The sequence below is a fragment of the Peromyscus leucopus genome, chromosome 2, assembly GCF_004664715.2.
Source record: "Peromyscus leucopus breed LL Stock chromosome 2, UCI_PerLeu_2.1, whole genome shotgun sequence".
Taxonomy (NCBI): Eukaryota; Metazoa; Chordata; class Mammalia; order Rodentia; family Cricetidae; genus Peromyscus; species Peromyscus leucopus.
In genome coordinates this window covers 31766125-31792673 of record NC_051064.1, presented here as the reverse complement: position 1 = coordinate 31792673, position 26549 = coordinate 31766125, and the positions used below count along the sequence as shown (strand labels likewise).

At 40.1% G+C, this 26549-nt stretch overlaps 1 protein-coding gene across 2 annotated transcripts in view; it reads right to left on the bottom strand.

Annotated features, from left to right (window-relative positions):
• The window catches only part of Pcmtd1 (protein-L-isoaspartate (D-aspartate) O-methyltransferase domain containing 1), a 91814-nt gene that overhangs the window by 40700 nt on the left and 24565 nt on the right, over nt 1-26549 (bottom strand). Inside the window, exon 2 of one of the 2 annotated variants that reach the window (XM_028855155.2) lies at nt 17824-18244. The exons of the other annotated variant lie outside the window; for it this stretch is intronic. Within the exon in view, the coding sequence (XP_028710988.1) occupies nt 17824-18130 (307 nt within the window). The 5' untranslated portion in view covers nt 18131-18244. The remainder of the gene's footprint in view (nt 1-17823; nt 18245-26549) is intronic. 2 annotated transcript variants of the gene reach the window in all.

The window sequence follows — 26549 nt, the reverse complement described above, 5'->3', positions numbered from 1 at the left end:
GTGGAGGGGGTGGGAGGTGGGAGAATAGGGGAACCCATGGCTGATATGTAGAACTGAATGGTATTGTAAAATAATATATATATATATAAAAGATACTCAAAACAAAAGAGAAATCCATCCTTCGCTATAGGTTAAAGCCAAAGAAATTTAAAAAAAAAATGGACAAAGCATTTACAAAAACAAGAGAAGGAGATCTGGGAATTAGACATTCAAGGACAGGGAGGAAGAGTGTTATGAAACACTGTCTTCAGGATATGACATGTCCTGGCCCTGACAATCATAAAAACACAGCTGCTGGGGGATGCTTATCTGTATGCTATGATGAATATATGTTGTTTGTGGGGCAATTACCCACCAACCCCACAGCTTCCCAGAGTTTTCTTGAGTGTGAGCAGCAGGAAATATTAAATAGAGGGATTTATTGTGGAGAATCTTGCGGAGATAAACAGAAAATAAAGGATAGCCTCGAGAGGGCCTGGAACCTTTTCCAATGGGCCCGACTGTCTCTGCCCTAGGGTTTTTATAGAGACACCAAGGGGTGGAGCAAAAGACCTCCTCCCCAGCACAGCCAAGTGCAGACCATCTCAGACACCTGCACTCAGGCCCATGGTCCTGATCATCCTCTATGAGGACCTTCTGGGTAAAGCCACAAGGAACCCGAGAACAGGCTCCCACAGGTCCCCCTTCCTTAATATATAAAAAAATAACTATTAATGGCTTTCAGCAATCTCCATAGCTGTTACCCCTCCCAGTATGGGAGTAGAAGATGGCATTTCTCTTTTGAATTAGGTCCAAGGTGACTACAACAGTCTTAGCTGCCTCAAGCCCTTTCTAAACCAAAAACTCTTAAGGCGACTACAAACTTAAAGAATCATTTAGCTTCATCATTACCATTAACAGGTTAACATAAATATTGCTATACATAGTCACAATTCTCTCAATCTTACAACTCAAAGCAAACTCTTAACAGAACCATTTGAATTAGTATATATGGTGGTATATATAGTTAACAATTTTCTCCGTCTTACAACTTTAACTCAATCATTTGAATTTTCTTGTTAACAGAACATAGGAAAAACTTGGATGTATTCACATCAAATGTTTCCTTAACTCCACAAAACCAGGGTGCATTAATATCAATTGGTTTCTGCAAACATAATTCAATCTCATAACTCCTTTTCTTTATAATTTTTTAAAAATCTCAAACCTAGTTAGAGGAACTCAAACTTATACAATTCCTACAAACCCATATTGAAAAACAATATTTTCAATCTAACCATTAACACTTTGAAAACTTTTAGCAAAACATCCAAAAGCAGTTTCTTAATAAAGCTCTTGACACACTTTAAAAGTAGTCTTGCCGGGCGGTGGTGGTGCACGCCTTTAATCCCAGCACTCGGGAGGCAGAGCCAGGCGGATCTCTGTGAGTTCGAGGCCAGCCTGGGCTACCAAGTGAGTTCCAGGAAAGGCGCAAAGCTACACAGAGAAACCCTGTCTCGAAAAACCAAAAAAAAAAAAAAAAAAAAAGTAGTCTCTTAGTATAACCCATTTGCATTTCTTACTAACAAAACATGACATTAATCCACTCAAACAACAATTTAAATTAAATAGACTAAGGAATCTTAACTCTCCCTTTTCTTTATAATTTTAAGCAAAATCTCAAGCCTAGTTAGAAAACCCAAACTTTTCTGTTTAAACAGTTCCATTTGTAACACAAAACCAGTTCCATAAGTAATTCCATTTTTACATAAACAGTTCCACAAAACAATTCATGCATCACCAGTTAATAAAACATGTATGCATACACAAAACTGTATCTCGATTCTAGGTACAAATAAATTTCTTCATTTATACAGTTCCATTTTTAACCCAATTCCAGCAAACAGATCCTAGGTCATTACTATGAATAAATTCAAAATTGTCCCATTGCAATGAAATCTCTATTGTTTATTTCATTTCTTAAGTCTTAATATTCAAATGATAAATTCTGGTGCTAGCCTTCCAAATATGAGAAATCCGTAACCAAAACCTTTGTAATTTTATCTCATTTTAAGTTCAAAAAGTTCAAACAAGAAATAAATTCTGGTATCAGGCTTTCACTTCCAAATATGAAGAGACGTTTTTCAACCAAAACTTTTTGCAGTTAACAATTTTTGTTCAAACAAGCGTCTCTGAACTTTTATTCTCAAGCCAGAGACATTTTTAGGTACAGTAGTATTCTAAACCGCACCGTTTTTGATGTTAGCTCAGGTTTTTCTGTGTTGCGTCGATTTTCCACAGATCTCAGCTACAGATGCCTTGTTGTGCTGGTTCTGGCATCTGCCATTCTTAGCTTCTTAGCAGCTTCTGGAGCTTTGAAACCATTCAGACTGCCTACTTTGCAGTCTACTGGGACACTTAACCTGTATCTCCAGTTCTTTCACCATATACATTAAGAATAGACTCACAGCCAGGCGGTGGTGGCGCACGCCTTTAATCCCAGCACTCTGTGAGTTCGAGGCCAGCCTGGGCTACCAGGTGAGTTCCAGGAAAGGTGCAAACTACACAAAGAAACCCTGTCTCAAAAAACCAAAAAAAAAAAAAAAAAGAACAGACTCACACTTAACATTTACACTTTTTTATAAACTCACATAACGTGCTTAAGCATAAACTCACTCAACATTTACACATTTTTACAAACTCACATATAACATATTAACATCTACTTATTTATATTTTAAGGAAACTATAGAACTACTTTAGCAAATATATTTCTTATTATTATATACTTATATTCATTCGATCTTATTCTTTATTTAAACTTACATTTACAACTAGCATCTTACAAGCTTATTACTACATGTCTTAATGCTACCTTAGATACTTCTTGCAAGCTTATATTCTTAAAGGAACTCTATAGATCAACTTTACAAACTTATATAGGGCTACTATTAGCATATATCTAACTTAGCAAACACCTAAAAATTTCTTAACACAGATCTAACAAGACAGAATAATTTCTACAAACTCACATATCTTATTTTCGTCTTTCTATTTCTTACTCTTAATTATTATCACCATCTCTATTAGAAAGATTCTCTTAACTAGACAGGAAGTATGTACATCATTTCTAAAGTTTAGAGTTTATAGTCAGCTTTGTTATAAAGCACTGGGATTTAGTGAGTGTTGTCATTATAGAGTTGTGATACTTGTTGCTAGGGGATTGTAACATTCTCGGGACGAAGCCACACCCCAAAGTTGCCGAGTTCTCTCAGCCTTTCTGGAACTGGCAGAGATGCACTGTCAGTGGTAAGACGGTTTTCAACTAGAGGCTGTCCCTTCACCCAAATTCATAATAGCTCCCCTAAGTACTTCAATTCAGACAAACGTTTCTATTACAGCAGTACTTTTGGTTTGCTCTACCAAAAAACTTCACTTCACACTGAGGGTGAAATTACTGTATTTAGCTGCTGTAAAGCTCTTCGCCAAATACTGCACAGCTATCAGGTGATATAAAGTATTTTTCTAAAGGAGCTAATAAAGCCAAAAGTGGCACAGCTCCAAACTCTTATTTCCTCACTTTTTGCATTAAACCAGTGACAAAACCTCAAATACTAATTGAGCCACTTTCATTCTGGTTCCTTTATAGGAACCTCATTGGAGCTGACCTTCCTCAGTTCCACGTTCCCTACCAAATGCTCCAGTAACCACCGAGCTTCATTCTCATGAAAAAACACAAACATGTCCTCGACCCCATATTAAAAAGGATCTGGACCCTTCCATAATCCCGAGCAGGGATCTTTCCATTTCACTTGAACAAAAGTCGCTTGGGTGCCACTGTGCCAAAATCTATCTGTGGCAGACTGTTCATAGATATCCATATTCAAAAAGTTCAGAACGAGAAGCATGATTTAATGCATTATGTGGCGATTGAGGGTAAATTTCTTCCTTTTATTATTTGAAGCTGTATTTTACGACTGCTACGAGCCCTTTCCACAATACCTTGTCCCTGAGGATAAGGAATACCTGTTTTATGCACAATTTCCCGTTGGGTACAAAATTGTTGAAATGCCTTACTACTATATCCAGAACCATAATCAGTTTTAATAATTTTTGGTATATCCATATAGAAAAACACTTCCAAAGCAGTGCAAAATTACATGTTCTGTAGCTTCCCCAGGTTGTGCACTAGCCATTAAAAATCCTGAATAAGTGTCAATGGTCACATGTACATATCTTAATTTGCCAAATTCTGCAATATGCATAACATCCATTTGCCATAGGTAATTGGGAAGAAGACCTCCAGGGTTTACCCCTAAGTGAGGGATAGGAAAATGTTTGGACATACCCCACATCATTTAACTATTTGACGAACTGCTTCTTTGGTAAGACTGAATTGCTTTCTTAAGCTTTTGCTATTTTGATGAAGAACATATGACTGTTGAGCCATTTCCACTTGGGATAATGCTATACTATCTTTGTTAATTTATCAGCCATTGAATTACCCTCAGCTAAAGGACCAGGAAGATTGGACTGAGCTCTATTATGGCCCACAAAGCATGGCAGCTTTCTTTTGTGGAATAGCGTCTTGAATTTGTTGAAACATTTTGACTTGATTGTTGTTAGTTCCAATATTTTCACCAAAACTGTTACTATTCAAAGCAGTCAAGAACCTAGATGTTCTTTCATGAAACATATCCTTCATTAGCTTACTTTGAGAAAAAGCATTTTCAGGATTTAGTATTTTCACTTCATTAGCTTTAACTCCTGATGTTATTAGCAGCTGTAATATTTAACATTGACTTCTTATAAGGAACTTTCAGGTAAAGCAACTATTTTGTAAGACAGCTAGATTTTCTGAAGTTTGTTTCCCATCTATAAAGCAGTCATTTCTTTTTTGAATGCCTGTTTCCTTGTCTCCTTATTAGATTTACAAAGGAATTACTCATTGCAGGCAGTTTGTTCAAAAGGCAAAGAACTTTTAAAATTTCAACGTAAGTTTCTTCATATCTAAAACAATGTTCAGTGTATAAACTGCTTTTCCCTTGTTTTAAGAATTTTAAAGTGGCTTGTTTGCTCTTAAAGGTAGCTTTTTGTCATCCAACTACCGTAAAAACTTTGCACAGCTATTAGGGTAAATAAGGCATTTTAACAACAGAGCCCCAAACCACGAAACCACGAAGCACCCAGTTCCATATCCTTTCAATTTTTCATTGGAACTGACACTTAAACCCTTAGACGATTTTCCCCCTTATTCTTTTAAAAGCTGTATTTTAATTTTAGAGCTGACAAAAGTGTTTCAGGGCAATGTTGCCATCTTGAGCGGAAAAACTACCTTTTCCAGAATGCATTTCCCTTATGTCAGTCCATAATATCAGTCCCTTATATCAATTCCTTATATGATTTCCATATTTCTTTTCAGGTCTGAGAGTGAACTGGTTCTCTTTTACTAGACTTTCCTGGGAGGTTTGAACAAAGTCTCTTGCCTTTGCAACCGGCGATTTGAACAAGCATTTTACATTTTCAGCTATGGGACATTGGGAGGTTTCTGGTCTCTGCTCAGCTGGCTTCAACAGGTGTCTCTCCTCCATTTGACACTGGCCTCGTTAGCGCGCATTGAAGCTGGCATTTCTGATAGCAACTTTCCTCGGGGCTTGTGTTTGTTTTAGCCAGTCAGTGAAAAACAAGCTCATGTACAACAGTTTTTCCATAGCCCTTTCAGAGAGATTTTCTCCCACCGATCTTATTCTCATTTTGCTTGTTCCTTCCCCCCCAGATGCAGAGCTTCAGCTATCTGTCTGCGGCTCTGTACCTCTGCTAGGTGCCTTTGCAGGTAAGGACTTTTTTTTCTCCCCCTGAATCTGCCTCAAACTCTAGCAGCTTTGTCAGGTCGTGCATTTTCTGGGGAGGAATCTGTCCCCTCTGTTTCTTCAGAGTCTTTCTCCCAGACAGTATCCAGTTTGGTTTCAGTTTATCCCCTCTACCCCAGAAACAGTTTCTGACACTATAGTGGCAGCTTTCCCTGCTACTGAAGGTAGGGGCTTTTTGTCCGTTTCTGTTTTCGGGGTCTGTGTGGTTTGCGTACAGACTGAAAATCTAACAAGGGAGGTTTTTGCCATTTCTAAACTCCCATTAGGACAGGTGTTTTGCCTCATCAGGCCTTCACCTGGCCCAGTCCCCCAGTGGGTTGCATTTGCTTGTCTGGGTGCTCAAGGACAGAGCTTATGCCAGAGGAAATTATCCCTCAGGGCTACACTCCATCTCACCCGGAGTCAGTTGAAACAAAGCTTTTCTCAAAGAGGTGCTTTCTCTGACAGAAAAGAAAGCTTCACTCCTGGATAGTTCTGTTCTGCCCTGGCTTGGCTCTTTCCCCAGACAGCGTTCTGACTCGGCAGCACAACTGCTTCAGACACAGTTTAGCTTTACTGTTTTCCCAGAAAGGTCCTTACTCTGATAGGAAAGCTTTTTCTCAGATTTCTTTTTGCAGCTGTGGACCTATCAACCCAGGACTTATAGGAAAGTGGACAACTGTGCCATTCCCACCAGCTTTAGCTTTGGTTGTTCATTAGCAATCTTCCCCTGGGTCCTGTACCTTCCTGCCTCAGCTCTGTGCTCCAGGAAGTTTACAACTGCAGGAACCCTAGTATCCCCAAAATGCACTCCAACTTAGAGATGCTGGCCAGTCGCCTCTGGGTTTTTGGTCAGAAGTGAGGATACAATGCTAACAGTTTGCATTGCTTCAGGGGATCTTTGCATTAGGACGATTAGGAGCACTTTTTCATTCTGAAATGCTCACTCAAACAAAATCCTTGATGCCTCAGCTTGGCTGTAACTGAAAAGCTTGGCTTTTTTGCCTTTCTCAGGTAAAGTTTCCTGCCCTCTTGGGCTCTCTACAGCTCTTTACCCACACTCTCCCAAGCGTTTCCCTCAGGGTACTCTGACCCACTGTCTTTTACTAGCTTGAAGAAACAGAGCTTAGAAGAGGTTTTTAGGAACTTCTCCCTGCCTCCTGCATTACAGGGAGGATTGTTTTGTTTTTTTTTTGTTTTTGTTTTTGTTTTTTTTTTTTTTTTTTTTTTGTTTTTGTTTTTCGAGACAGGGTTTCTCTGTGTAGCTTTGCGCCTTTCCTGGGACTCACTTGGTAGTCCAGGCTGGCCTCGAACTCACAGAGATCCGCCTGCCTCTGCCTCCCGAGTGCTGGGATTAAAGGCGTGCGCCACCACCGCCCGGCTTACAGGGAGGATTGTTAAAGCTTGAAAGAACTTAGAGAGGTTTTGCTGTCTTGAGTTTGTTGTTTTCCCTTAGAGTTAATCACAGGTGGTCCCCATACTAATATCTTCAGGTGATTCTAATTTTTGTCCTTTTGAGAGAGAAAGTTAAAGGCTTTAGTTTTTAAGTTTAAGAGAGCTTTTGAGAAAGATTAAAGCTTTTTAGAGAGATTTTTTTCCCCCAAAATTTTCCAAGAAAAGCTTTAGAGTTTAAGAGAAAGATTTTTTCCCCCAGGAGAAAGAAAAACCAACTTTCCCCCAAACTTCCCAACTTTAAACTTTGACTTCTAACACCCCCATTTTTGCCTCAGGGAGAAAACAATTTCTCCTGCCACTTGGACTTAGCATTTCAGCTGTCCCCAGGTCAAAAGCTTCCATAGGAAACTTTTTCTTCCCCATAAGCTCAAAGAAGAGCTTTTTTACTACCCGTAAAGGCCAAAGAAAGATTTTTCCCCCAGTTTGCTTTCATAGCCCCCAAAGTTAGAAAATTGAAGAGTTTTTCTGTCTAGTTGCCTTACTTATTTTTTCCTACACGATCTTACACTTCTAAGTTTTTCCTACACTATATTACTACCCTATACCTTATACTTATTTTTCACAGATAGAAATTGAGAAAGGGATAGAAGATAGAAAATTTTGACAGAAGAGAATTTCGCTGCAGCATCGGACATCCTTCCAGTCCGCTTTTCTTTTCTCTCAAGGATAAAACCCCTGCCTCTCAATAATATAATATTGAGAAAATAATATAATTAATATATATTATATTTTCCATAACACCGGCATGCCTTTCCACTGGCAGGGCTGACTCAGCACTTTTGCCAAAAACTCTGTAATAAAACTATTATTTTCCTTTATCTTTAGTCCCTATTACTTTGTCTCTAGTCCCTGTTCATTTGTCTTTAGTCTCCCCTTTTTTTAGTCCCCCCCTTTTTTTCTTTAGTTCCTTTTTTCTCTTTTTTCTTTAGTCCCTGTTCATGGTGCCATTCTATGGGGCATTTACCCACCAACCCCACAGCTTCCCAGAGTTTTCTTGAGTGTGAGCAGCAGGAAATATTAGACAGAAGGATTTATTGCGGAGAATCTTGCGGAGATAAACAGATAGAAAATAAAGGATAGCCTCGAGAGGGCCTGGAACCTTTTCCAATGGGCCCGACTGTCTCTGCCCTAGGGTTTTTATAGAGACACCAAGGGGTGGAGCAAAAGACCTCCTCCCCCAGTACAGCCAAGTGCAGACCATCTCAGACACCTGCACTCAGGCCCGTGGTTCTGATCATTCTCTATGAGGACCTTCTGGGTAAAGCCACGAGGAACCCGAGAACAGGCTCCCACAGTTGTTCCCATTGGTTAATAAATAAGCTGCTATAGTAAGGCAGCTTAGAGGCAGGAAGGAAATCCAAGGAGAGACAAGGAAAGAGAAAGGGAAACACCAGCCTGCTGCCCAAGGAGCAACATGCCATCAGACCGGTAAAGTCAAATACCTGGCAAAACATAGATAAATAGAAATGGGTTCATTTAAGATGTAAGAACAAGAGGCCTGCCATAGGCTATATAGTTTGTAAATATTAAGCCTCTGAGTGATTATCTATAAGCGGCTGTGGGACCAAGGGGCTGGGCAGACCAGAGAAACCTTCCAGCTACACACAGCAGCTGTGGATGTCTGCACAAGATCTACATATGACTGCTGCGTCACCATTGTGTTATGGATGAGGGGAAGGGGGTGCTCCTGAGGCCCCAATCCTTCCTGGTGAGTTATTAGCAGGGGACAGGTGTCATTTTCTTCAGTGGTACAGCCAATGGGAACTTACCCATGCACCAGTAAATAGATCCTACTGTGCTCATACACTTAACCCTAATTAAAATCAGTGTGTGGGGGGGGGGAGAACTAAAGACAGAAAGACAGATGAAGAGAGGAAGACTAATGGAAAGAAGGGACTCAACAAGAGCAGAAGAGGGTAGTGAAGGAATATGATCATAACAGATTGCATGAATCTCAATCTCTCACTCTCTCTCTCTCTCTCAATCTCTCTCTCTCTCTCTCTCTCTCTCTCTCTCTCACACACACACACACACACACACACACACACACACACACACACACACACACATATAAAATTCCAGGAATGTAATAGGCTAACTCTGTCAGAAGGCAGATTCAAACAGAGTGTTAAGACCAGTTCCAGAGAAGACAAAAACCTCCCTGCAGACCAAGCATGCCTGTGGATTACTATCAACATTGAACCATGCTAAGAACAACTGCACAACAGGAAGAAATAATTTTATAGCTGTGAGCTTTGATACTACTAGACAGATTCATGAATTCTTTCACACACAGGGAAACAAATGCAAAAAGGTAATAATTTTCTGAAAATATCTATTCTATTCTTCTGGTAGTTATGTTCTGTAAAGTCCAGCAGACATTGATAAACTGAACCACTGTCACTAGCGTGTAGCTGTTTCTCTGGTCCCACATTTCTACGGTCTTGCCCGACCCCACAGTCCCACAACCGTTTATAAAATAATCACTCAGAGGCTTAATATTAATTGCAAATGACATGGCCTATGGTTCAGCCTTCTTGTTAACTAGCTCTTACAACTTAACCCATTTCTATTAATCTATGTATGGCAACATATTCCATGGCTTTACCTGCATCCCATTACATGTTGCTCCTTGGACAGCAGTTTGGCATCTCCCCCACCTCTCATTTCTTCTCTATCTCTCTTGGATTTTCCCACTTGGCTCCACCCTTCCCTGTCATAGGTCAATGCAGCTTTATTTATTAGCCAATGGGAGCAACACATATTTACAGCATACGGAAAGACATCCCACAGCACTAGGGGATGTGTGTGTGTGTGTGTGTGTGTGTGTGTGTGTAAAATAAGTTATAATTTTACATACTAAAAACTCATCCTGATAGAATTCGCTTAATTTTATATCTAAAATGAGCTCAGAATGTGCCTTGTCTAAGAGCCCCAGGGACTGGTGCCAGAGTTCAGACTGAAGCTCTCCTCACTGGCCTCAGTGCAATGCAATTTCTTACCCAATACAAGCAGAAGAGAGGTCAGCCCTGCAACACTTCTGCTGGGAACATACAACAGGAATTCAATCTCTGCTCCTATGCACAAGGTCAGCAAATGACACCAAAAGTGCTGCACTCATGAGAGCTATAAAAGCACTGCACTCGCCAGACTGTGGTGGCATGAGCCTTTAATCCTAGCCACTGTGCACTTGAGGCGAAATTGGTCTATAAAATGAGTTCCAATTCAGCCAGCTGTTACAAAGAGAAACCCTATCTCAAAGAAGGGAGGGAGGGAGGGAGGGAGGGAGGGAGGAAGAAAGAAAGGAAGAAAAAGGAAGGAAGAAAGAAAGAAAGGAAGAAAGAAAGAAAAAGAAAAACACATAATATTCATGGGGCTACATTGCACTCATTGGGAGGGATGCCACAAAAGCAGTGCACTCATCAGGTTTACAACTAAATTTACTCAAACAAGCAAATCCTCACAAAATTGGCAAAAAGCAAAAAAGGACCATTTGCTATACAGATGATCCAAATTGGGCGGCGGCGGGCGGGGGGGGGGGGGATGTTAATCCCAAAGATAGTCAGGTGAACCATTTAGAAAACTTTCCTATCACTGAGATTTCCTCATACTTTGTAACAATGTTTAATGTAATAAAACTAGAGAAGCAATTATTCCGAAAATGAACTATCCCATGCTATGTTATCTGCATTCTCTTTGCTGCTATTATTACCATAAAGGATAATAGTAATAACCATAAAGAAAATCACCAGCATATCAACCTTTTGAGGTAGCAGCAATAACAGGCACAGATGACTCAATATGCTACCAGAGACACTTATGCATCCACACTCTTTGATGCTCTAGTCACAAAAGCAGGCAAATAAAACCAGCTTAGACATCCATCAACTGATGAGCAGATAACAGAAGTGTGGTACACACAATGGACTATTATTCAGCTGTAAAGAAAAATGAAATTAGCAGAAAAATGGATGAAACTGGAGTAAATATAAAACAAGGTAGCCCAGGACCAGAAAGAAATGCTGTGCTCTCTCATATAGGTGCTCCTAGTTTCTAATTGCTACATATATGCATCTAGGTAGAATAACAGCTGCAAAACCAGCAAAGTCCATGAGACAAGAAAAAGGAGGTCTTAAGAGGGGAGTAGAGAAGACACTAGAACACATGAGATGAAGAGAGATGCTGATGGCAAAAGCATACAATGAGGGCTGGATAGATGGCTTAGAGGTTAAGAGCACTAGCTGTTCTCCCAGAGGTCCTGAGTTCAATTGCCAACAACCACATGGTGGCTTACAACCATCTCTCATGAGATCTGGTGCCCTCTTCTGGCCAGATATGGCACCCTCTTCTGCTCTGCAGGGATACATGCAGGCAGAACACTATATAATAAATAAATAAATCTTGAAAAAAAAAAAAAGCACACAATGGGAAAAGAAAAGGCAGGAAGGAGAATGGGCTGGAAAACAAAAGGAAGTAGGTATGAAAATGCCAGAAAGAATTCTATTACTTTAAAAACTAATTTTTAAAGTGAAAAAAAAAAAGAACCATGCTAATGATGCAATGCAGGGTATTAGGTTGGAAAACAAGATGCACAGATGCCTATGTAGGACTAAACAGTAAAGTGTATACAACAAGGCACTTTGGCAGCTTAAGTGTGATAAGTCTAAGAGAAAACATTCTTAAAAGATTTGTTCACAACCAAAAGCAAGACACTTATCAAGAATGATATTCACATTAATTTAAAAAAAAAAATCTTTAAATTTTTTTTTTTTTTTTTTTTTAGTTTTTATTTTATGTGCACTGGTGTTTTGCCTGGAAGTATGTATGTCTGTCTTGAAGTTACAGACAGTTGTGAGCTGCCATGCGGGTGCTGAGAATTGAACCTGTGTACTCTGGAAGACCAGTCAGTGCTCTTATCCACTGAGCTATCTCTCAAGTCTCCCAGAAATCTTTCCTTAAAACATGGGATAGAAGATCAAGACTAAAAACAATGCTTAATGTAAAAAATAGAATTTCCCTTAGCACGAAACATGACATTTGCAGAATGTGTTCTATCTCACCAGGAACTGGGGCCAGACCACTTTAAAGAGGTCCTTACAAAAACCTGAAGAAACACAAAATTCTATGCTAATAAATGCTTACATTCAAAGCATAAAGGAATACAAACAATAATAACAACTAATAAGTATTTTGTATTCCTGGTAGTGGGTTTCTCTGCTGATGAAATCAAGCCAAATTACTAAGACCAGGTTTAATCTGAGCAAAGCATTCCCAGGTAATATTTGACTGGAGCTTAAATACCCTGTAGGTGCAATCTTGAGGAGCTTTGGGGGAGGAGCTTCCACTTGGTGGGCTTTCTGAGAGGGAGCAGGCTTTGGAATTAGTGAGGCTAGAGCAGAGCTTTCATCTTAAACAACATGCGTCAAATAAGGGAAACCTTTGCATAGACATTGCACCAATGTTATGCAAATGACCAACTAGTAGTGACGAGATGCTCACTTCATTAATTATGGAAGTGCCAAACTGAAACTCCAATGAGACAATTCACATCCACTAAGACAGCTACTAAAGGCCTCCTCTTCTTCTCCTTTATTATTTTTATTTTATTTTATTTATTTTTTTAAGGCAGTGCCTCCTGTATCCCAGGCTGGCTTGGAACTTGTGTAGCCAGTGATGACCTCAAATTTCTGATCTTCTTGCCTCCACCTCCCAAGTGCTAAATTTTAGGCTTGTAACACCATGTCCAGATTATGGGATGCTCGAGATGGAACCAAGGGCTTCCTGCATGCTAGGCAACATTCTACCTATTCTACCAATAGGCCTCCACTCCCACTTTGAAATGGTATTTCACTGTGTAACCCAGGTTGACTTCAACCATTGGTCTCTAACATCACTCTGCTTCAGCCTACCGAATACTGAGTATTGGAAGGGTAGGCATGTGCTACCATGCCCAACTGAAGTTCCATTTTGCTTTTTGTTTGTTTGTTTTTTAACTAAGCATGGCAATTAGCCTAGAGCAAAAGCCAAGACTTAATTTCATTTTTTAAGATTTATTTTATTATGTATACAGAGTTCTGTGTGTTTGCCTCCATGCCAGAAGAAGGCATCAGAGCTCACTACAGATGATGTGAGCTGGGAATTGAACTCTGAACCTCTGGAAGAGCAGTCAGTGCTCTTAACTTCTGGGCCATCTCTCCAGCCCAGGCTCAGATTCTTAGAAAGGAGGTGTAGTACAGTGGTAGAGTAAATGCATGTGTAGCATACACAAGGCTCTAAGTTTGGTCCACACCCAGCAGAGAGGGAAATACACAGACCAGTGACACAGATATAACACTGAGTGTCAATGAAGATGTTGAAAAAACAAAATCTCATACCATGTTGGTGGGAATTAAACACTTAGGCCACATTTTAAGTCTGGCAATTTCTTAAAAAGGCAGATATAATTTTACCTTCAGCCCAACAATTCCAGTTCTAAGATCTACTCGGGAGAAATAAATTGTCCACACAAGAGTTCCTACAGGATTCCCATAGCAGTGCTCCCCAAAAGCCAAAAATAGTAGCTCAAACACCAGTCTACTGTGAATTGATAAAAAGGGGGGGGGAGTACAATAACATTGATTACTCAGTCACAGACTCCAGCATGTGAATTGTGAAGCTACAGCTAGGTGACAGAAACGAGATGCAAAAAACTACTGTGTGATCCCACCACTATTAAAGGTCCAGAAAGGCAATCTGTAGGTGCAACTGGCTGCCAAGGCTACAGTAGGAACCAAAAGTGGATACTACTGAATACAACAGAGGTTTTTAAAGATTAGATCATGACAAAGTTTATGCAATTCTAGTTTTATTAAAAACCCGAGTTGATGACCTTAAAATGTGTAAACTTGAGGCTGGAGAGACAGCCTGGGTAAGAGTACTGGCTGCTCTTCCAATTCATTCGCAGAACCCACACAGCAGCTTATAACCTTCTGTAACACCAGTCCCAGCCCTCTTCTGGGCTCCAAAGGTACGAGGCACACATGTGGTGCACAGACAGACATACATGCTGACCAAACACTCATACACATACAATAAAAATGAAGGGGAGAAAATGGTAAGCTTTCAGGCACATAAACCATACCTGATTAAAGCAAGAGGAAATGGGGGAAGAGCATACACACATGTAAACACAGAGAGAGAACATGTGTGAACAGGGCAAAGGTAATATAAGCATTCTGAGTAAGAATCATTTAGCATCCTGTGATAAGAGGCATGTAGACCAAATAGGATGGTAGCACACACCAGGCCCTCCGAACAAGCTGGCAGTGAGTTCCCTACTTGTAGCCTGTTTCACCTTAGGAGTGCATGCTGGAGCATCACCGTGTCAGTATCCACAGCACTGGAATGATTCTAGGAATCTCCTTAGTTACTTCTGCTAACTAGAGAATTAGTAAGAGACTAAGAAAAATCTTTAAGTTGGATAAGTGTATGTATACATTACTGGTTCTATTATGAACTATAATTTTTGTAGCATAGGGTCTATCAGGAAAATAGGAATACAACCCTTGCCAAAAAGGAACAGAATAGGGAGGAACCACCCCTACCTGAATCAGCAGCTATAAGAATAACAATAATGATGATGGTTTGGTATTTAATTCAATTTTAAAAGGTAAAAGATTTGGGAGGCTTCTTTTTCTCTTCTCTCCATCTTCAGCTTAATTACACAGGAAAAAAGAAAGTGCTGAGATGTCCTTTGTAAAAATTCTGAGCTCTGGGAAGACAGTTAAGAAGTGAGCAGAACAGAATTTATTTTTAATCTGAAACTGAAAATGATGTTCCAATGCAACATATTAGGATTTGAAGTGATCTACTTTCTAAGTCTGGGGCAAAATTAAATTTATAGATAATTGCTTCAAGTATACTTTAATTGTTAAAAAAAAATCTGGGATAAAAATAAAAAACAAAACTCTAACTTCTCCTCGCTAAACAAGAATGCTCTATATTCCAGTTTCTGAAGTGAGACAAGAATTCCCAGCCAGGTGGTGGTGGCAGTGGCGGCAGTGCATGCCTTTAATCCCAGCACTCAGGAGGCAGAGCAGGTTGATCTATGTGAGTTCGAGGCCAGCCTGAGCTACAGAGTGAGATCCACGACAGGCACCAAAACTACACAGAGAAACCCTGTCTCGAAAAACAAAAAAACAAACAAACAGAATTCCTTTAGGGGCATCATTTCCCTTGACTGCATATTACCAAATCAAAGATGCCCTGCTCTTCCAGCTTCTGCCTGGATCCCTGTAACAAAACTATGGCAAGCACAAGCTGAGGAAAGAGATTCTGTAAATGTAGCTGCTGTGCAGGGCAGGACCAAACACAATTCACAGCCTCAGAATTACAGGCTATGTGTAAGCACTGCTCCAGGTTCAACCCTCTGACTTAATACATAGAACACAAATCAAAGTATGGGGGCATAGCATAGGGATTCGGCTTCCAGAGCAGCTTAATGGATTAACACTCAGCTATAACCATTGCTTCACACATGCTCTTTATGTCTTCCTTTTTAAGTACTACCTTTTTCACCAACTGTACAGTCCTAATAAAAAGAAAAATAACTATACTTTGGTTTTAATTATGCAGGATGGCAAATACATCTTGAGACGGTATCCAGTAGCTGTGGTCATATACTAAGCTACAGATCCATGGCTTGCTGGACACCAAGAGGAAATACCTAACAAAGGTCTGTTTCCTCCACGCTGGCCCCTGGCCATGAACTAAAAAACAAGATAACATAGCTCGAGGTCTGTTTAAAAGTAAAATTGGTCATAGAATGTAATTATTACAGGTGCCTGGGGCTAATAAGCCTGCTAATTATGAAACACACCTCATACTGCCTTTGGTTGGACTGATTCCCTAGCAGGTGTCAGAAAGGTAGACCATGGGGGAAAACAGATTAAATGTCTCAAAACCTAGAGATCCTCTTCTCAATGAGCCTCTACTAAACAGAAGTAATAGACACAAGCTGTTCTTATCAAGAGGACAGAAAAGAACATAAAACCAATGTAAGGTTCTAAGTTTCTCTTTTGTGGTAAAAGAAAAATTTAGTGATTTAATGCCATTTTTTGACCAGCTAAAAATCAAAGACTAATTCAATTGCAGAAAAGACCACATGTGTTTTAATGAAACAATTCAGGCTCCATGACTAAATCACATGACTAGGAAAGCATGGTACAAGCCACTGCTTAGGAAAAGAGATTTCAGCCCTGAAAATACCTGACAGTGACAAACTGCGACTGTATTTACCTGGCCACAGTGGACAGAGCCACCCTATGACAATGTGTGTCATTCTCTACAGCCTTCACTACTCCCCACTACTGTAGGATGACTGGAACATGACTCTTAGGCCTCTAACTTTGGCATATATGTCAACTACTGCACCCGTCACCTAGACGAGAACTGTTAATTTTCTTTCTTGTAAACCAGTCCCCAGCCATGGATGAAAGGCTTATGCCATACATCTTAATGCTGTACCTTAACTGTTCCCACACAGCCCAGTCTGTGTGATGGAGTGAAATGAATAGGTTAGTGACTTCATGGATGCTCATTTTCTATTCAACATGTCTTATATAGCCAATGTTCCTCTATCCACAAATTTCCCACCAGTAATCCGAATTCCCAGTTTCCTAGCTAGTGATTTCAGATTTAACCTCTCTGTACTTCAGCTCATTCACCTATATAGCAAGATTTATAATAACATATTCTTCAAAGGACTCTTGCGAACACTGAGTTGCAGAGCCTTGTACAATGCTAGCACTCATTTTGAGTGTTTACTAAGCTCTTCAAAGGCAAAAAATCTTGGTCCCTTTTGATCCCTACTCTATGCCTACACCAGAAACAAAGCATGCTACAACAGATACAAAATATGCTGCAATATGCCTTCTGTTATTTTTCCGCAGTCTCTTGCTTTGATCCACAAGGTCACATGGTCTAAGTCCCACAAGCCTGTCTCCCAAACTGACACAACTATCTTTTCACTTAAAATGGGATACTGATAAGACAGTCAAAAATTGTTTATCAGCAGACAGAACACTTTACATATTCCTAATACTCCTGAGCTTCTTGCCTACCAGTTACTTTCTTGGAGTGGGGGCTGGAGTGGGAAAGTCTCATGTTTCCCAGGCTGGCCTCAAACTCACTATGTAGTATGTTACTAAGGACAACTGATTTATGATTCTCCTACCACCGTGTTGGTATGTGAAATATTGAGTCAAAACCAGGACTTTGTGCATGCTAGTTAAGTATCCAGCCCTAGCTGATTTCAAGCATTGACATACTATATCTGTATCTACCATAACTAGACATAACAGTGCAAGAGCTGACCAACTATTAGGTTCAGGGCTGGGAAAGAGGAGATTTCAACTATGTGTTTCCACACCTAAGTAAAAACTATACCGCTTTAAACACACACATTCAGACATACTAGATTCGGTTACAAACACTGTAGGTCATGAAGAGCCACGCAAACTGAGCTCATTTTATAAATAGAAATTTACAAAAATAAAATTACCTAAAATTAAGCCCACCATTGTACTTAAATATCCGGTTCCACTTCCCAGGTTAAGAAAAGATAATCCTGGTTGAAGTTTCAAAGCTTCCATAACTTCAGAATAAATGCAAGGTGCTGACAAGTGTATGTTCCCGTGCTTCCAGGCTAAGTCTTTGTAAGCATTGTCTCTGTAGCCTTCCAGATAGTAATCTCCACGGTCAATGGCTCTGAAGGCTTGCTCTACTCTTTCAGTGCGGATGTACTGAGCTTCTTTAAGGTTATCAATTAAGTCATCATTATCTTCCCCAGCACTCACAGCTCCTCCCATGACAGTATTCAAATCAAATCATAAGTTAAATATATCGGAATTAGTAGAAATGGCTTCCAATAATGTGTGCTTTTTCTTTTTAATATTGAACTTGATTTCCAAAAAAAATTAAACCTGGAAAAGAGTAAAAACAAACAAGTTTAAATTAATGTGTCATTAATATTTAACTACCATTTTCCATGAATACATTCTGTTCTAGCCACAGTGCTAAACGACTTAAATATACTATTTTACTTAATTCCTTTAACAACCATGGAAGTTAGAAAACCAGGGCTCAGAATTTAAATTAACTAGTACTGGTCCTATATGGTGATCATGATCACATATCCACAGATGAACTGATCATAACTGCATGCAGTTTAAAATTCAATTAGTTGACTTAGTCAGATTTCAAGTGCTTACAGGCAGCTACCAGGTGGCTGCCACACTGGACAGTGCTGGTCTAGAAAATGAGACCACTGCATATTAGTACCAGACCTTTCCGATTCAAAGCATGGCTCTAAATCACTTAGCCACATTTATAGTAAGAGTAATCCTGGTTTAATGACTTAAAATTCCTGACCTTAGAAGCTAATAATGCTACATGGTATACATTTTAAATATATTTCATATAATATTTATTACTGAAAAACTAGATAAAAAATACAAAAACAAAAAGGAGCCAGGCATGGTGGGTGAGAAAGCATTTCTGCAATTCCAGCACTAAGAAAGCAAAGGCTGGAGGTTCATGAGCTCAAGGTCAGCCTGAACTTTCAAATTTAAAAAAAGCCAGATTCACTGTTTTAATTCATGCACATGTACAAACACAATAACTGCTTTGTTTGAAAATTTTTGTTACAATAAATGAGACTATACAAGCTTTTATTAACAAGCCTAATCGTTTAGCATTGGAACATTATGCACAGATACACTTAAAACTAAATATAAATATTTAAAAAACTCTTTGAATGCTCATTTACATCTGGCATGTCTAGATACTTCAAATAAAAGGTTTCCAGAATGAGACTTCTGGAAGTTAACAGCAGACTGATATCTCTTTGTGGCAGTAACACTACGAAGCATGATCTCGGTGGGAAACGATGCTATCACTTCACAATACTTTTTTCACTAGGCAGATGGAGGTGGGGCATGGACCATAAATGAATTTGAATAAACGACAGCTGAATGAAATACTTCAACATCACATGAGAGAACAATGGAGTCACCATGTAAGGTGACCCTGCTCTCTGTAAGAGAGTTCCTTAGTGACTCTGAAGACAACAGAGGCCCCAGACTGCTTATCTACATTTACAAGAACAGGGGTTAACAGTACATTGTTGGCTAGCATCACTTCTTTGGGGACACAAGTTTTTTATTTTTCATTTTCTTCCTTTCCTGCATACACAATTAAGAAAGTGACCCATGAGTTTCTCTGAATTCAATATACTCATGACTGTATGCAACTTATATAGTATATCCACTATGGCGTATTAAAAATTCTCTATCTCTGGGCGGTGGTGACACATGCCTTTAATCCCAGCACTCAGGGAGACAGAGGCAGGCGGATCTCTGTGAGTTCGAGGCCAGCCTGGTCTACAGAGCGAGATTCAGGAAAGGTGCAAAGCTACACAGAGAAACCCTGTCTCGAAAAACCAAAAAAAAAAAAAAAACTCTATCAAGATCCACTCAAATTTCTGCTCAAAGATGCTGTGGTAGTTTGAATGAAAATGAGCCCCCATAGGCTCATAAGGACTGGAACTATTGGGAAGTGTGGCCTTGTTCTAGTAGGTGTGACCTAGTTGGAGAAAGTGTGTCTCTGCGAGTGTGCTTTGTGGTTTCAGAAGCTCAAGCCAGGCCCAGGGTCTCTCTCTTCCTACTCCCTGCCAATCCAGGTGTGAAACTCTCAGCTACCTGTCCAACACCATGTCTGCCTGCATCTCACCATGCTGATAATGAAGTAAACTTCTGAAATATAAGCCAGCCCCAATTAAGTGTTTTCTTTTATAAAAATTGTCGTGATCGTGGTATCTCTTTGTGGCAATAGAAACCCTAAAGATACCTAACTGTCTGGGGAGGCCAGAAGAAGGCATCAGATTCCCCCGAAGCTAAAAATGCGCAGCTGTGAGCCACATGACATGGGTCCTAGGAACAAAACTTGGGTCCTCTGGAAGAGTAGAAAGTGCTCTTAACCACTGAGCCAGGCTTATTTTACTTTTTACGTGACGTAACCTCTAAGTACATCTGTCAACTTTTTCATCTTGTACTCAATGAATCAGTTCTCAAAACAGGAATTTAAATGACATTAGGCAGAGAAGTAGTCTCTGTTGGTATCTAATATGGCACTTACCAAACAATTTTACAAGAGTAGTTTGGATTACAAATAGACATTTAACAAATGGCTTGACTATGAAAGATAGAAAAATGATTTCCTTAGTATTAGTTCCAAGGCTTAAGAAGAAACTGACCCTTCTTAGTTTATCATGAAATCCATCCTGTTCAAAACTACATAGAAGGCATATGATAAACAATGTACACTTTGTATACAGTTATTGCTTCCTCAAGGTGATTGGATAAGTAATATTTCACCCTCTGAACAATTTCCTCCACACACAAAAGAACTGTGAGAGTCTAACAAAACTTTGCTATGGAGATGATGTACTGGCATTGTTCCTTTAAAGTATAACATCACAGGGACACAGCAGTATATTCTTGATTGGTCCAGAAATCAGGACGATTATCTTGTGTCTACAGCACAATCTTAGGACCAAGGACTATCAGTTGGAATTTGGTATTCCAGTACTGGATATCCACAAACTTATGTTTGTTAACTTGCTGCTGCCATGGGAACAGTGGCAGGACATTCCAGTCACTTGAAACCTGTTTGTCCTCTGAAAGGAACTGTTTTAGCTTGTGTCAAAATGCCCTATGTTTTTTTAATTGGTGGAGAAAATATTCCTATGAATGGTTCTGTGTTTAATGTATCATGGCTTAATTGCATTTTAACCAATTATATTTCCCAAATGGATAATCATACTCTGTAGTGGGTAGCCATTCCAGCTTGGTTCTGGAAGTCCCAACCCCCATTGAGACTCTGGCAACTGTCACACCTACGAGGCGGGGCGAGGGGAGGCGCCTGGGGACCCGAGAGCTGGATGGGCCAGCGCTCGCTCTGGGCGCTCGGTGCCGGGACGCTGACCAGTGCAGATTGACTGTGTAGAGCTCCGGAGAACACCGCTGGACTGCATTACACCTTCCCTAGACCCTGCGACCTACCCATTACTTAATTTGTGAGTTACGCCATTAAATAAATATCCTTTTAACTACGTGGAGTGGCCAAAATAATTTCTCCAATAATACTCATGTAATAGTGTTAAAACAACCTTCTTTTGTAATATTGCCAGTATATATGAGTGATCCATGGTTTGATGATAAAGTGTTACAAGTGACTGAGGAAATCAAGAAAGCTTTAAGCATACAGAAGTGTATTGCTTGGGGGGCTTGCCACCCAGCTCCCAAATAAATACATGGAGATGTATTCTTACATATAAATGCCCTCCATTAGCTTGGCTTATTTCTAGCCAGCTTCTCTTAATTTAAATCCTCTTTTTCCTTTCCTCACTCTTCTCATATTTCTTCTCCTATTTCTTCTCCTATTTATCCTCTCAGCCTGGCAGCCCTGCCTATCCTCTCTCTCCTGCCGGGCTATTGACTGTTCGGCTCTTTATTAGACTAATCAGACTAGACAGGCAAAGTAACAGCTTCACAGAGTTAAACAAATCCAACATAAAAGAATGCAACATTTCTTTGCATCACTAAACAAATATTCCACAGCATAAATGAATGTAACATATCTTAAGCTAATATTCCACAACAGAGTGTGTGTGTGTACACCCAGGGGTCTGACCTGGAGTTACAGATGGCTGTGAGCCTCCATGGAATCCAAATCCCTAGGATCCTCAGCTAGATCAGCCAGTGGGTCTGCTGAGCCAACTCCAGCCCATCTCTTGGTGAGACAGAGGCAAATATTAATAAATAAACAACTACCACTACTCGCTGGCAGAAACCTTTCACAATGTTTTATTACTAAACATCACAATAAGCCAAAAAGAATGAAGGGAGGACTATCACCACATTCACCTTGAAGAGAGAAAGTATACATTAAAAAAAGATGGAGTGCTGTACTTCAAAAGAGTCTGGAAGAACACAAAATGAGACCTGGACCCAAAGTGGAACTGAAGACAGCTTCCTTAAAGGCACACTTGGTGAAAGAGATTGTGGGTTGAGGAACTTAATCACAAGAATTAGACTTTTGAGAAATTACCTACAGCTGGCACTTTCTAGAGTCTTAACAATTTTTCCCTGTAGACCAGTGATTCCTCTTCCTTTTTTTGGCATGGACCCTTTTCCATGGTCTCACCAAATTTATGGACCTTCTCCTACTGAAAAACCAAACAAATTAGAATTTTTACATAACTTAAGAAGACTCTTAAACAATCAAAACCCAGGAGACCTACTTCTAATTTTAAAAATCTATTATAGGCAACATTGAGCAAATCAAGAGATTTTTAACAAGAAGTGGACAATTTTATCTCCATTTAGCAAATGCTTTTTGGGTGGGCTGTTGTGGAATATTAACTTAAGATGTTTTACATTCATTTATGCTGTGGAATATTTGTTTAGTGATGCAAAGATGTATTGTATTCTTTTATGTTGCATTTGTTTAACTCTGTGAAGCTGTGTTACTTTGCCTGCCTAAAACATCTGATTGGTCTAGTAAAGAGCCAAATGCTCAATAGCTAGGCAGGAGAGAGAGGATAGGCAGGGCTGCCAGGCAGAAAGAATAAATACGAAAAGAAATATGAGAAGAGGGAGGGAGGAGTGAGGAAAGGAGAAGGGAAGGATGATTCTAGGGGCTAGCTACCCAGCCACACAGCCAGCCATGAAGTAAGAAGTAAAAAGAAGTATATAGAATAGAGAAAGGTAAAAGCACAGAGGCAAAAGGTAGATGAGATAATTTAAGTTAAGAGAAGCTGGCTAGAAATAAGCCAAGCTAATGGAGGGCATTCATAAGTAAGAATTAGTCTCCATGTATTTATTTTGGAGCTGGGTTGTGGTCCTCCAAAGAGTACAAAACAAAACAACACAACACAACTACAATGGGTCAACCTGCCTACAGATCTATGGTAATAGGTCTGACCCCAAGCACTTCAGGGGATGAAAAAATTAACACAGAAACAAAAGATGGTGCATGAATCCATGCCAGGATCCAGTCTTCATGTTCTAGTAGGAGATCAGATGTGAACAAAAGGTGACAAGGAAACCCAGGAAATGACCATACAGTGTTCTTCCTTTATCTATTGTATTTTCTTTACCTATAATGAGGTGTTAACTCATCATCTCCCATGGTCTGAAATATTAAGTGGAAAACTCCAGATATAAGCAATTCCCAAACAGTCTGATGAAATCCAACACTGCTGTGGTCCATCCCAGTCAGGATATAAGCCGTGCCTCTACCCAGCTACTGATACTATACCTGCATCTGGCATCCCTCTTGTGGCCCCAAAATCACCTGTATTAGAGTAACCCTAATGTATTAGTAGATGATTACATACTAATGCCAACATTCATTTTCCTTCATCTCATTATGTAAACCCATCACTCATTTTAGCCTTAAGGACACACATAACTAGGAATGAAAGGCTGGAAAAATACTCCAAGCAGATGGTAACCAAAAGAGAGCAAAGAGCCAGGATTGTTGGTTCATGCCTGTAATGCCAGCACTCAGGAGGATCAGGAGTCATATCAAGTATGTTTTTGAGCATAATGGAGTAAAAGCAAACTCAGTTGGCAGGAAAAACTCTGGAAAATTCACAAGTACTTGAAAATGAAACATTAAATGTTCCCTAACAACCTACAGTCAAAGAACTCAAGGAAAAAAATTTTAATAACTTCAAAAAATTGAAACTGAAAAATCAACATCCCAAAGATTATGAGATGCACCAAGTTAGGACAAGAGTCAAGTTACTCAAGAGGCTGAAGCACAAGGGTCACAATTTGGATTAGCTTGTGCTAGCCAGAACTATTGATAAAATTCAAGGCCAGCCTAGGAAATAGAGAGATCTTGTCACAAAAAGGAGCCAGGAATGGTGGTAAATGCCTGTAATCCCAACATATGGAAAGTAGAAGTGGATCAAAGGCTACAGCCATCCTTGGTTACATAGTAAGCTTGAGGCCAGCCAGGGATATGTGACATCTTCCTTCAAAACTGAAACTGGAAGCAGAGGAGGGGAAAAGACTGAGATAAAGCCCAAGTCCCTTGGTTCAATCCCCAGTGGCTTTGAATCCCTTTGGTTTTCAGTGGATCACCATAAGGGAAGAAATACCTCGTGGTCCAAGTCTATGATCCCAGCACTGGAGCAGGGTGGTGGGGTGATCTCAAATAGACCGCACTGCTTAATTATGATATTTAAACCTAACCGTCATGTAAGGACATGAAGATGGACTAGGGGAAGTCACTGGATCTCAATGTCCCTCTCCCCAATGTGGCCATATCAAACAAATCCTCTTATCCTACTTTTCACTATTAACTTGATTTTTAATTGGTTTATTATAGATGGGTGCCAACCCTGGCCTCTTAGGGCTTTGAGGACACATGCACTAAACTTAACTCTAATAACACATAGGAGTAAATTTACCACTGAAGAGGATGATAGGTGAGGGGCAACCACCTCTCCCTAGGATACTGGACAAAGTGGTAAACACTGTAAAAACACTATTCATGTCAATATTAAGTTCCCTAAATTCTTACTAAAAGTACTCCTTCTGGTACTCACCTTTTCTGTAAATAAGCAGAGACTAGAGACCCTGGGACATAGGACAATTTGATTCCTTAATTAGTAGCTATTAGAATCATCCTGGATGCATGAGCAAAAGGACTATTAATCAGTCTACCAGACTACTACCTGTATGCCAACACCAGATGTTCTGAACACATTGTGTGTGTCTTAGTTACTGTTCAATTGTTGTGAGGAGATGCCATGACCAAGGCCATTTATAAAATAAAGCATTTAATAGGGGGCTTGCTTAGTTTCAGAAAGTTAGTCCATAAACATCATGCATGGTGTAGAGCAGAGGAGCAGACAGGCAAAGCACTGAAGCACTAACTGAGAGCACATCTGAGAGAGAGACATAGACAAAGACAGACTGAGCCTGGCATAGGCTTTTGAAAATTTAAAGCCCACCCCCAGTGACATACCTCCTCTAACAAGGCCACACCTCCTAACCCTTCCCAAAGGATTCCATTCACTGAGGACCAAGCATTCTAACATATGAACCATTCTCATTCAAACCACCACATCATACAACATAGTGCTATAGTTCTTGAATATACAGCCTCAGCCAGCACTGTTTCAAACAGTTTACACCAGACTTTCCACTAACACAAGCCCTTGGTGAGGTCTAAATGATCTTACAACCACTCCTATCCTGGGTAGAAAGCACTTCCCTGATGACTTATCAAAAAGAACACAAAGCCTCATTTGCATGTGAGGTCTGCTGTAATTAGTGCCAACACCCTTCCTCTGGCTGCAGAAGCAAGCCACTCAGGCTGATCAAAGGGAGTTGGCTAGGAACCACCCTCCTGTGCTGCCTTTCCTCCTGCTGAAACATTAGGCTCTATAATAGATTTCTCTTTTGAGGCCGCCTCTTACTACTTTCTTAGCAGTGTGGGCTGGTATAAAGAAAGTGCCATCTCAGACAGCAGAGCAGCAGCAGTGGAGCAAACAGCAGGCGATCTGACAGCCTAAAAGAGGTAGCTGAAGAGTTCAGAAGCGGCTATAAGAGGAACAAAAGGAACAACATGCAAAGCTGAGGTTGAAAGACAGAAGGCCTTAAAGAGAAGAGGCCTTGACTGCTGGAGCTGTTAGGATCCAAGGAATGCCAACATCCTAGGCCTGGTGCCAGAGCTGTCATGTGTAGATGTGAAAGTCCTAGAACTCAAGCACTGCACAAGAGAGCACCCACCTGCCACCACCACTGCTCATTATTGTCAAATGCCAAGGACTATAAGAGGTGGCATAACTAGCACTTGAAGAGCTTCTCCCTGCCTACACAATTTCTATCCAGGTAGGGAAAAGGGCCTCAGCCAGATGTCCAGTAGCAAGAAGTCTACAAACCCAAAAAAACTGTACCATACAAATAAAGGGAATGGAATCCTGATCCTGGATGAGGATGGGTAAAATATCCAACCTCAGTACAAATTCCAATGTCATTTTCACACACAAAAGAAAAGCAATCCTAAAATACATATGGAACCACAAGACTGCAAACAGCCAAAGCAATGATAAGCAAAAAGAGCAATCCAGAAGGTACCACATGACCTGATTTCAAAATGTACTCCAGTAGCTTCAGTAAGCAAAACAGGATGGCACTGACATAGAAG